Source organism: Raphanus sativus, chromosome 6 (genome assembly GCF_000801105.2).
Source record: "Raphanus sativus cultivar WK10039 chromosome 6, ASM80110v3, whole genome shotgun sequence".
NCBI classification, from domain to species: Eukaryota; Viridiplantae; Streptophyta; class Magnoliopsida; order Brassicales; family Brassicaceae; genus Raphanus; species Raphanus sativus.
The window spans coordinates 43,303,855-43,315,996 of record NC_079516.1 but is presented as its reverse complement, the minus strand read 5'-3'; the positions used below and the strand labels follow the sequence as shown (position 1 = coordinate 43,315,996).

The 12,142-nt window shown below is 35.9% G+C and overlaps 2 protein-coding genes across 2 annotated transcripts; both read right to left on the bottom strand.

The window, feature by feature from the left end:
• Nucleotides 1-1,662: 1,662 nt before the first annotated feature.
• Nucleotides 1,663-2,973, bottom strand: LOC108810297 (BAHD acyltransferase At5g47980-like). Its single transcript, XM_018582415.2, has one exon. The coding sequence runs from the start codon at nucleotides 2,971-2,973 to the stop codon at nucleotides 1,663-1,665; it is 1,311 nt and encodes a 436-aa protein (XP_018437917.1).
• A 2,661-nt stretch (nucleotides 2,974-5,634) lies between these two features.
• Nucleotides 5,635-11,924, bottom strand: LOC108808578 (seco-amyrin synthase-like). The gene is made up of 16 exons (XM_056988710.1): nucleotides 11,639-11,924; nucleotides 11,364-11,549; nucleotides 11,187-11,276; nucleotides 10,907-11,092; nucleotides 10,381-10,465; nucleotides 9,653-9,819; nucleotides 9,192-9,383; nucleotides 8,989-9,102; nucleotides 7,584-7,826; nucleotides 7,348-7,440; nucleotides 7,191-7,247; nucleotides 7,058-7,104; nucleotides 6,641-6,962; nucleotides 6,391-6,471; nucleotides 6,220-6,303; nucleotides 5,635-6,120 (listed from the first exon to the last, which is right to left on the bottom strand). The coding sequence occupies exons 1-16, from the start codon at nucleotides 11,840-11,842 to the stop codon at nucleotides 6,007-6,009; spliced, it is 2,265 nt and encodes a 754-aa protein (XP_056844690.1). The 5' UTR covers nucleotides 11,843-11,924; the 3' UTR covers nucleotides 5,635-6,006.
• Between the last annotated feature and the right edge of the window lie 218 nt (nucleotides 11,925-12,142).

Genomic DNA, 12,142 nt, shown 5'->3' with positions numbered 1-12,142 from the left:
GCTATTGTCTAGGTTTACACCAAAGCCCGGGAGGTTCAAGACATCATGGCCACCTCCTGGCCGAGTAAATCCGATAGCTATTAACAATGACTGGTTCAAGGCTGAAAAATTGCTACCAACTCATCATGCAGTGAATTTCTCGTTTGTACTCTCAAAAGTCCTTAGTTGAGTCTTGTTGAGTTTTGTCGAGTCTTGTCTAGGAAGTCAAGTCTGTTGAGTCGTCTAGTGTTTAGAAGCATTTCTATTCATGTGGGGGATTGTTGGAACTCGTTTTTGACGAAATGGTTTAAGACCATTTTCCGGTATGTTTCCGGACGAAGACGTTCGTCGGAATAACCGAATGTTTGACACTACGAAGTAGTGTACTCGTGTGTCAAAATCAGAGTTGGTTTTGAATGAGAAATGGAAGTTCAAAATGAGTTTGGCTAAATATTAAAAATTAGCAAATGTCATATATTGGATATTTGGGTTTGAATTTGTTAGTTGGATATTATGTCCATTACTTATTCATGACTATCTTTATGTTTGTATAAACATAAAATGCAAACCCAAATTAAAAGAAATATTATTTATGTTTGATATGGTCAAATATATAATATATTCTTTATTGCTAAGTCATTAAAAATTGAGTCAAAAGGAATTAAATTTTCTTAATGACAATATTGATTTTTTGACTTTAAGATTCCATTACTCTCTTGTATGTTATGGCTTCTCAAAAGCATAATGTGATGTTTTGTATTTTCTATATAAAGGCTTGTGAGCCATTTAAAAAATTGCATGGAGAGACACACTTGAAAACCAACACCAAATACAATTCTTCCATGTTATAGTGATGTTTTTATTTTATTTATTTTTGTGTCTGAGAGTGCAACACAAAACTAGGGTCGATAGATTCTGTTTTTCGGTGATGGTAAACAGAAACAATGCTGCAGTTGTATCCTGGGAATCTGAGCACTATGCAACCGTCACACTATGGGGCGTTTAAAGATTTAAGGAAAGAGATTAACCATCTCGACTCTGCAATTTTTTCTTCATTCATTTGTTTCGGTATTGTATTTTTTGTTTTTTATTCTTATTATTTTTATAAATATCAGTTGTCCCTATCGTAGTGAAATAAGGTTCATACACTAACGACGGCACATGTGAGTAATATAAAGAGGTAAGACCAGGAGCATTAGCAACGTTGTAGAGATGAAGAAGCAAGACCAAGATGAGCAGATATTCTCGCTACACTTTGGTTCGCATCCATTCCTTAGCTGATCTGCTTTGATTAACACGAAAATGGTACGGGAAAAGAATGAAGGTGATGATGATCTCTGATGTATTGCGAAGCGTGGCAAAAACAGAGCTTTTATCTTCTTCCCTCATTCCTTCCTTCACGCACAAGCCTTAGTCTTCTAGATTCACATTTTCTATTTTACAAGCCCTAGTCGAATTCAGTACACTCTCCTCTCTCCAACTATGGCCATAGCGCTAAAAAAAAATCCCATTAGACTTATGAAATGTTTTCCTTGCACAAATTCTTTATTTGAATCATTACACATACTAATTGTTGGGGCACGAATTAACCATCGAAATCAACAACAAAACACACAAAGATTTTTTTTATCAAAAACAAAAGAAGAACACGAAGTAGCTGGAAATAAAAAATATAGATAAGATTTAGAAAATGACAGGAGGATTAGGAGAAGCAAAGGCAAGCAGTTCCGAGTTTTGTTCGAACGAAACCATGTCTTCTTCAGAAAGCGTCACCCACGCTTCGATCCCTTTAAAGTCGTTGGAATCTAAGAGCATCGTCACCAATTCGAGTCGAGGAGCCACGTTACCGACGACCCAAACAGGACATCCTTTTCCAAAATCAGCCTCGTAAAACGGCATCCTGCACCAGCTAGTCACCGCGTACATCGAGTGGCCAGGCTCGTTGCTTAACTTTGAGTAATCATTAACCATTTTACCTAACAATTTAGAACCGAGCGACGCGGCTGACACATCGTTTTCTTCTTGAACAAGACCGGTCAACTCCTCTGCTCTTTCCCGTAACTCCTTAACCGTTTCTTGAATCTGGATCTCCTCGCCTTTTCGACTCAAAGTCATGCTAGTGCTGATGAGATTTCCTATTAGGTTTTCCGACAGTAAAGAAGGTATCTTAGTGCGCAAGTTAGCAGGTTGGTACAGCACTTTCGTGGTAGACGCTTTTGTATTGGCAGAGACGCATCTCCATAGAAGAGCAGTGACGCACTGGACCCGAGTAGGTTTGTGTGTCTGTTCGACATTGGCCTTGAGCTCATCTATCTTTGACCCACTGAAAACGAATCTCTTAGTCACACCTGTTATCTTAGGTCTGAGTGTCTCAGCAACGTTGGAGGCGTCGTTAGGTGGTGGTGGTGGTGGCGGGAATACATTAATCCCCGCGAACTCGGGTTTTCCCACCGTGCCGCTCTCTCCTCGAGCGGTCGCAGCCCAAACCCGTACGAAGGCTGACAAGGAGGCTGCGTCCGCGAGCTTATGGGACATGCAGATCCCTAGGGACATGCCTCCGCATTGGAAATAACTAGCCTTCACGAGCAGGAGAGGCCACGTTACAGAGGCCTCGCTTGTCTGAGGGACACAGTGGAGAGGAAGCAGAGTTTGTTGGATATCGTTTGAATCTGGGGCGGGGGAGTTGAGAAAGGCAGAGAGTGTGGAGTTGCCGAGAGTGGCTTCTACGAATATGACTCCTTCGTCGTTGCAGTCGACGGCGAGGCCGTTGACTCTGCCGGCGAAAGGGTAGAAGCTGGTTAAGGTTTGGGAGAGGGAAGTCTTGAGTTTCTTGGTGGTTTCTTGTCGCGGGATTGAGGGATCGTTGGTGTAGAAAAGACATGCGTATGTGTACACTGGCTGCATCCTGTAATCAACAACGGAGAGGGGGAGAGTACGGAGACATTGTGGAGTTGCCGAAGGAGGTTTAATGGTTTCTACGCTCATCTTCTCCATTGAATTCTTTTTTTTTTTGGGCTTTGACCTCTCTCAAGAGTATTTTCTTTCTTATTTATAGAGTACCTGCAATTAGCTGTTATTTATTTATTTATTTTTGTTAACGACTCAGTAATTTAAGTAACTAGTTTTCTTTAATTTAAAGAAAACTAAGGGCATATCATTTTCTTTAATTTAAAGATATATCAAGAAACAAGTTTCCGGGAATATTTATGATGATCGAAGAAGTTGCAAAAGAAGATATATGGAGCAAGGATCCATTGATCCCCTTTCCAGATTGATCAATCATGATGAAAAGGTCGTGAGAAATTTTGTCTTCAATAGGTTTTGGATACATCAATCCGAATCACGTAGCAGATTTGATTTCAATGAGTAAATTAAGTAACAACAAACTTGGAGGATAAGCTAATAGGTGATCGAATCACATACAATTAGACAAATTATATAGTTTAAAATAGTCTTAGAGGTTTGACTTAGGGTCTGACTGGTGTAACCGTAGCGGTTGCGATTGCGGTTGCGGGAGTTTGCGGGTGCGGGTGGTTGCGGTTTTAAGCGTTTTCTAGAGATTTGTATGACTGATACAGCTATTAGAAATTGTTGCGTTTGCGAGACTCTTATGACTGGTAAATTACTAAACGCAACATCTGTTAAATAATAATTTAATAACAATTACATTTTATATAATTATAAAAATATTAAAAATCATAATAATATAACAAATATAAAATTTATATTTATAAAATCATATTATTAAATTTAAAAAATTATAGAAAATATTTTGGTTTTTAAATTTTTATAATATAAATTGAAATATAATATGTATATATTTTACAATTTCTATTATTTCGATTTTAAAATTTTATTGGATATTTTTAGTATTATTTTTATTTATTCTGTTTTTAAAGAAAGAAAAATTTATCCTCCCGCAACCGCAAACGCTATCTGGAACCAGCTTTTGATTTTAAGAGATTCTGAGCGTTTTGAAGCGATTTAGTGTTTTATGTGATTGTTTTAAAACACCGATAACCGCTATGAACCGCAAAAGCTGCGTTTGCGGGTGGTAGCGAGAAAACCAGTCGGCCCTTTACTTGGTGATTTTTTTTTAACAACTTGTCTTACTTGGCGATTATCTATGTGTTTTGCACGATAGTGTTTTTAATATGTATCATACACTATTAACTAAATATGTTATTTGGCATTTATGCATATATTATTCTATCTTATGTGTTCACATGGAGCAAATAATTTGCATATCAGTTTGCGTGTATTGCGCTTTTCCATGTGATCCTCTTATCGCCAGCCTGTGGATTTGTCAAGATTTAGCTTAGGGAACTAACGAAGAAGATTTCAAACAATATATAAAAGCAAATTAGACTTAACATAGTGAAAACTGTATGACGAAGTAACCTGTTTGGTCGGTAGGTCGCCATTCCACACAAAAATGGACAGCGATTGTAGTATGGAGTAAGAGGTCGGTAGAATTGGGCTAGTGCTGGAAACTCGTCTTCATAAGCTTAGTAAAAACCTCTCCGTAAACCCTTGTATAACTTCGAATATAAGATAGTTTGCACGACTCAATAACTAACAATGAATATGATGAATACAAAGGATAAAGCACAAAACAAAAAGGTTTCCTGATCATGATCTTGGTCTTATGGCCTACCAAGTATGGCCTTGAAAGGTGCATGTTCATCTACTACTACAAAGCTAACCAATTGACGCACGTCTTTGTCGAAGACTGTTGTTGGATGTATCCGAGAGAGTACATTTTTTCTCCTCCGAAGCCACTGAGAGGTGTTATAGTACTTTTCAGTTCGGTTTTATTGAAACATATATGTCTGAAGACATCTTAGAACAGCACGTCAACTGAACTTCCGGTATCAATGTGAGACAGCTCTAACCCGACGACTAGTTTTATGATAACTTACATTACATAGTAATCAAGAACCATTTACAGGGAAATTGGCCAATTCACATATCAACAGATCAGATGACCGCGATCCCGATCAATACACACATTCAGTAGCTGCGCAAATTCATTCGCGAACACATGATTAATTCAAATTTCATACACAAACAATCACATTAAATCAAATTTCATACATACTTTCTGATATTGCAATATGCCAACTCAGCCAAAATCTCCCCCATAGCTATCACGAAATCAGGTTAACGCCGAAAAGAAGTAAAAGATCTCCGTTAATGTTGGAAGTGTCTCGGACTTTGTCGCTTGGTTTGTATAAATCACTGTAATCAAATGTGTGACCTGGTCATGGATGTAGAACTTGAGGTTTTTCGGGGGCTCAGATTCTGCAGCTTTTTCATCGTTTCCTGAGCAGTTTCTTCATAACGTGGAATAACGTACCGATTGATTAATGGTGAGTATTATGATTGGTTAGTTAAATAGATAAGTAGAGAGAGAGGTGAAGATTTAAGGAAGAAGAGATTGATCGACAAAATTTAAGGAAGAAGAGATTTTGGCTGAGTTGTCATTTTGATTGGTTCTAAATATTTTCTCTGAGGTGTCATAGTTAGGAACCTTCAAATTAGTGGTTTTTATTAGTATAGATAGATAGATGTTTTTTGGAAAAATAAAACCTGTGATGTTACATTTGGAACAAACACTTATTCTAGCTGTATTTTTGAATTGTCCAGAAACTGTTTTGGTTAAATGATTTTCAGATTTAGAGGTGTAAAAACAAAGTTTACAAGAGCCTTTAGTAGACCCAGTTTTAGAAACCCAAGTATTACAAACGGAAATGCAACTTATTTTTTCACATATTTAGTTGAACTAGAATCAAATGCAGAATTATGGATTCAACGAAAACCAGTTTAGTGGTCGGGCGCAACCAGAACCGAAATTGTGGCCTTGAGGTATGGAAGGAGCGGATGAGACGACGAACGAGAATGAGATGAGGAATCTATTGGGATCTTTCATCTTGTTTCTTGTGATAGAAGCAACGATTTTTGTATACATTGTAAAAGAGTACGTGGTGATGAACTGATGATGAGATTCTAGTGTGACAAAAGTAATTACATACGCAGACGAAGGGCCTTGGTATAATAGGTGAGTGCCCAGAGAGTGAAAATGTTCCTATAGGTTGGATAATGTAGCAACAAATTCATCTTGAACACTCCCATTATTTCCTGCATAGTTTTGGCGGAAATTTGTCGTGCGTATAAGCAATTAACTCTGGAATATGATTGAATAAGAGAAAAGAAACACACAGAAACAAAAAGTCACACCTGTTGTGGGAAATCACCGTTCTCCAGCTGTGAATTAATCAACACCTTAGCAGCGCGATGAACCGGGCTTGGGTCCCTGTCCATCTGAAAATAACATTTTTTTAATAAAGAACTATAGGAACTAAGTGCTTCGCAAATATATATATTACTGCTGGTTGAGTTTTCACTAACCTGACCACCCATAATTAGACCCATCATTGCTTGTGCGGTATTTACAACATTCGTCTTGTTTCCTTCCAAAGGAGTATATTTCTGCATTCCACCGTACCATTAATTAAGTCAGGATATAAGTCATTGCTTGTGCTGTATCCACAACATCTCATCTTTTTGGGGCCAGCAAATTATACATATACTTCCGTTGTTGATATTATATTAAGAAGAATAAGAGTTTCAAAGATTTTTGTTTTGTTTTTATTTTTACCTTATTCGGGCAAGAGAGATAACTCTCACCCCATCCCCCTTCTGCGTTTTGTGTATCTAGAAGGAACCGAACTGCTCTACGGATAGCATCACAGTTACTGTAAGTCTTGCCTGCGGCAAAGAGACCTCGCACCGCATTGAAGGTTCCAAAGATGAAGCACACGCCCCAGTTTCCATACCATGAACCGTCTGGCATTTGGAAACTCTCAATGTATTTGATTCCCTTTCTTATAAAACTCTCGACTTCTTCTTTTCTGTGGCCTGGAAACATTTCCAAGAACCGAACCAGCGCTACTATTGCAGACCCTGTACATTCAAGATACCTAAAAGATATCGGATATGACAACACAATTCAGTTTTTTAAGTAAAGCTCAGACCCAAGATATTTCTAAATTAGTAGAAAAATGTAAGAGTTTACTCTAGCTCGACGACTGTGTCCTCGGCAAACTCCACGGGACTCAGCCACTACATTAATACAAACTGCAACTTGAGCACATTTCCAAATAAAAAATAATAATATAAAACAAATATCAATAGGTACGTAGCATAACCTCAAGCCAGGTATTCCCACGTGCAGGCTCCCACACAGCTAAACCTCCATTCTTGCTCTGCCATTTTAACATTATTATGAAAGGGCTATGACTTAGACTTAACCTGATCGGTCCAAATTTGAGACTAATAGATTTAAAAAAAAAAGGTATCTGGTACCTGAAAGTATAGAAGCACATTAACGGCATCGTAGAGCTTCTCTGCATCCATTTTCTCACCCAACATTGGCATGCTCTCAAAGATTAGGCAGCACTGATAATTATGTAATTGTCAATATTTAGTACCTTATTTTGATATCTATCATGATGGTCATAATTAAACCAGCTCACTTCTTTCACAACACTTTTTTCTTTTTCTTTTTTTTTAAACTGTTTTAAAGATTTTATAATTCACACCTCTAGACTCTCAGCAGTGCAGTCAGAAACAGCCCATCCTTGATCTCGGTCTGAAAAGGTCCACGCGCCTTTAGTTATCTCTCGAAACATTTTCCTGTGATCACCGGGAGGGTTCTCTGTCAGTTGAGATTTCTTCAAGAAGTCGTATCCTTTGATCAGCGTTGAGCTAATCTCATCATCCATATCAGCAGCTAACAAGACCTCCAGCGATAAGGCCGTATCCCATAACTGGCTACCAAAAGACTGCACCACCAAGCAATGGTTGATCCACGTGAAAGAAGACAGTGTCACAATTGATATGTGCCAGTTTATTACAAAGGGACTTTAAAACTAAAACTATACTCTAAGTTCAAGCATTTATATGTTACCTGACCTTATATTCTAGAGCATGTTGGTAGGTATGTTAAATTGGTTCCACTACCCTAAGTTCAAGCATCTATGATTGAACTAAATCTATATTATTAAAACAGAAACATTCTGTTGGACCTAACATTTATTTTGTAAGTTTTTAAATTAAATACATCTTTATACTTTATAGTTAAACATACATTAAATCACTAATGTTCATTTTTTATACTACTATCCATGTTTCCAAACAATATACTTATTTCTTTATACTACTATCAATGTTTCCAAACAATATACTTATTTCTTTATAGTACTATCAATGTTTCCAAACAATATATTTTTTATACTACTATCAATGTTTCCAAATAATACAATAATTAATCTTAGTTATTTTATATCTATCATTTTCTCTTTAAAATTTTGTAGAAACGTCATAATTTCATAAATTGCAAAATAGTGAACTTTAAAATTTCGATTATAAGATTACAAATTATGAAACTATTACAATTTAAATTTAATTAGATTACATATCGGTCATCCATCAGTTGAATCGGTTAGTCTCGGGTTTTAGTGATTTTTTAATATGAATATTTTAAAAACATAAATTGAATTGTCAGATCTCCGGATTAACCGGTATAATCACAATCGGGTTGAATTTAAAAATACTGATTTAAATGTAAAAATATTTTAAATACACACTCTTTAAAAATTACCAAAATATTTGTTAAATTATTAGTGAAATTTTTCATCGTAAAATATCCCGCGCTTCAAAAGCGCGGGTCAAAATCTAGTTTAGATTAAATCGACAGATGGTCTAAATTGGTTCCGAAAATATATTAAAAAAAAAACTAAAACTCAAATAACGAGGACCGGATTTGAGGACAAACAAGGCAAGTACGAGCTTGAGGCCATTAATTTTACGAAAAATAGGTTTAGAAACGACCCATTTTTTAAAAAAAAGTTATACCAAACCAGCCCATTTTTCTTTTTCGATTGTTGTCCTTAGTAAATATATGAATCTCATGACCAGCCCTGCAAATAAAAAGTTAATTCTAACCTGGATTTTCAGACCATCTTCGCCTATCCATATGAAATCTGAGACTCGAGCGAGATGTTTCTTAAAATAATCACCGTCTGGGTCGTCTACCCAACAAGCAAGCATATGAAACGGCTACCCATAAAAAGAAATTGAAAATATTGTCAAACTATACGATGTCAGTATATAAAAGCATTAATATTTCAATACAATTAAAAATAGACCTTTTGTACACATCCACCGGTAATGTATCGAGTGGATTCATCGTGATAGTGAATGATTACCATTGTCGTTCGGAGAGCTCTTTGTCTTAGGAGCTTGTTGAGAGGCCATTGGTTTAAGATGTTCTCTGAGAACATATGAACACTTTTCCAAAACATATCTTGCAAAAAAGACTGTGGATAGTATAGATCTTCCTACATCATAATCATTCAATTATATCCGTTAATTAATAATATTCACATATGTAAAAAGTTTGCTACCACGATACTCTGTGTTTGTATAACGCTTGCGTTTACAGTTCACATAGATATCTGATGAAATTTTTTTTTTTTATAGTTCCGCAATGAGATAACTAATATTTCAACATAGAAACGCAAAAAAATCTTAGGTTAGAAATAATCTAGGGTTAGGATGATGATTTGATAAGAGAAAAAATAGAATAATCAAGACAATAATTATATACCTTTGCACATAGATTGCGAGCTTGACTCCATTTGATTTTGTTGTAAGGCTGAGGATAAAGCTCTTCCCGGAGCTGTGCTATAAGAGGTGTTGGTGCAGCGACAAATTTTTTTCCATACAAGTATGACACAGCCATGAAAATGTCTCGTAAGTAAATCCAAACAGTTCCTGTATACAGACAGATAAATTTTAATTGGGAAATTTTCAAAAATACCACTTTGAAGGTACCATTATTCATCTTTACCACCACTAACTACACATTTTCAAAAATATTTTATTTATTAAAATGTTAAAGACTCTTATATCTTTGTTTTTATATGTTTTTCAAAATTTTAATCCAAAACTCTAAATCCTAAAGCCCCAATTCTAAACCCTAAACCCTAAATCTTCAACTCTAAACCCTAAACCCTAAACTATATACCCTAAATTCAATATCCTAAACCCTAAACCCTGAAACCTCAACTATAAACCCTAAATCCTCAACTCTAAACCCTAAACTTTATACCCTAAACCCTAAAACATCAAATCTAAACCCTAAAACATAAAATCTAAACCCTAAATCCTAAACGTTCAAATCTAAACCCTTCATTAAAAGTAGTGGTAAAAGTGGTTAGTGTAAACATGAAAAGTGGTACTATGAAAATGGTATTTTTGGCAATTTCTCATTTTAATTTCAGCTAAGGGAACGTGCTAATTAACATTCATATCATATATAATTAGTTGTTGAACCTCCGTTAAGAGGAGACGACGAAGGAAGCATCCAGAACTCAGGTGGCATGGGCTTGCAACCAGACCAGTCATACACTCCAAGAACCTGTGCATGTTGAATTTAGAAAAAATCAAATACCACTAATTAAAAAAGGTTTTGTTGACAATTTATGACATGCATTATGAAATTGACAATTATAACATTTTATACGTTTTATACTAAAACACCACAAGCATTAAAATGACTTTAAGGGTCTAGATATATATATTTTTTACTTTTGTATCCTGCATTTAGTGTTTAATTTAGAGCTTTAGAGATTTTTTTTCTAGATTTAGAATCTAGTTATTATGGTTTAAAGCTTAGGTTTAGTTTTATGGTACTTTTGGTTTAACATCATGTTAGTGATTTTTGGAATTATTTTATAATGGTATATTTACAAAAAAAAAGATTTATTTTAATGGTATATTTGAATACCGTTCTTGATTTTGAAGTAATGTTAGAAAACTCAAGTTTAATACGGCCATACTAATTAATACTAATTCATACCGAAAGCCAAATCTTTCCAAACAAGGGCGTATACGCGGCACCACCATGGTTGATGATCCACTCACGCGCTCTTGCACAAACACTTCCGTGATCCATCCCAAAAATTCTTAGACAGATGTAGTTGAGTACTGTACAGAACATAACACTGTGGCCCTCCACATGTATTCCCCATCCACCATCACCGTTCTTGTACATGTGAAGGAAGGTTAAATGAATAACACGAAATAACATATATATCTTATCTTTCATATGATGAATAGAGAGATATGTTTACAAGTACCTGATGATTATACAGGTAACGCACGAATTCTTTGCGATGCTCAGGAGTGAAAATTTTCTCGAGATGGCCAGTGATGTACAAGGATATGAACTGTAGTTTTGTATTTTAGAATCACTATACAAACTATATATATATATAGAAATGATAAAACAGAGTTTACTCGTGGGAGTAGCTTACAAAGGGGGCGTTGAAGAACATAGAACCAGAATTTTCAGCAGGCCAATGTCCATCATCAGCCTGCAAGGCAGCAAAATAATGTACCCCTCTCCTTAGTGCTGCCCTTGCGTCTTCATATGTTATATCCTCTGCATTTTCTATTCTTACTTGAGGAATTTTCTGCTTAAACTTCTTCTCCCTTAGAAACTGTGTAAATCGTATAAATGGGTAAGATCCAAACTTCATGTTTTCAGTTAATTTTGCAAAAAATCCTATATTTAATGTTTATGGTATACCTGCATGCGCCAGAGGAGATCAGCACTAGCCTTGAAACATGAACGGTTTATGGAAAAATTCTCACGAGCTCTATCGACCTCTTCACGTTCCTCTGGAGAGCCTGAGTTTGCATCAAACTCCCAAATCTGCCTGCCTACGTAGTTGTTGGTGCTGAACAAGTGAGGACCATCTCCAGCCCCAGCTGCAATCCTGAGCCTCCACATAGTTCTACCAATTGTGCACGTAGAAACTAAGAAATCTCTACCTTCATTATATATACTTCTGACCCATGCCCATAGTCTTGCTGTTAAAAGTGTAATGACATATATAATATATATATGTCTATAAACTCATTCAAAAATATGTTTCTCGTTGTCAAATGGCCAAATTCATTTTTTTTATAGAATTGGCTTTCTATTAAAATGGCCATTCCTCACTCTAAAACATACCTTAGTGTCTCTGATGAACCACCATACCTAAATCATTTTTAGTTTTATTAAAGTTGAACGTCCAATATCTTAAAA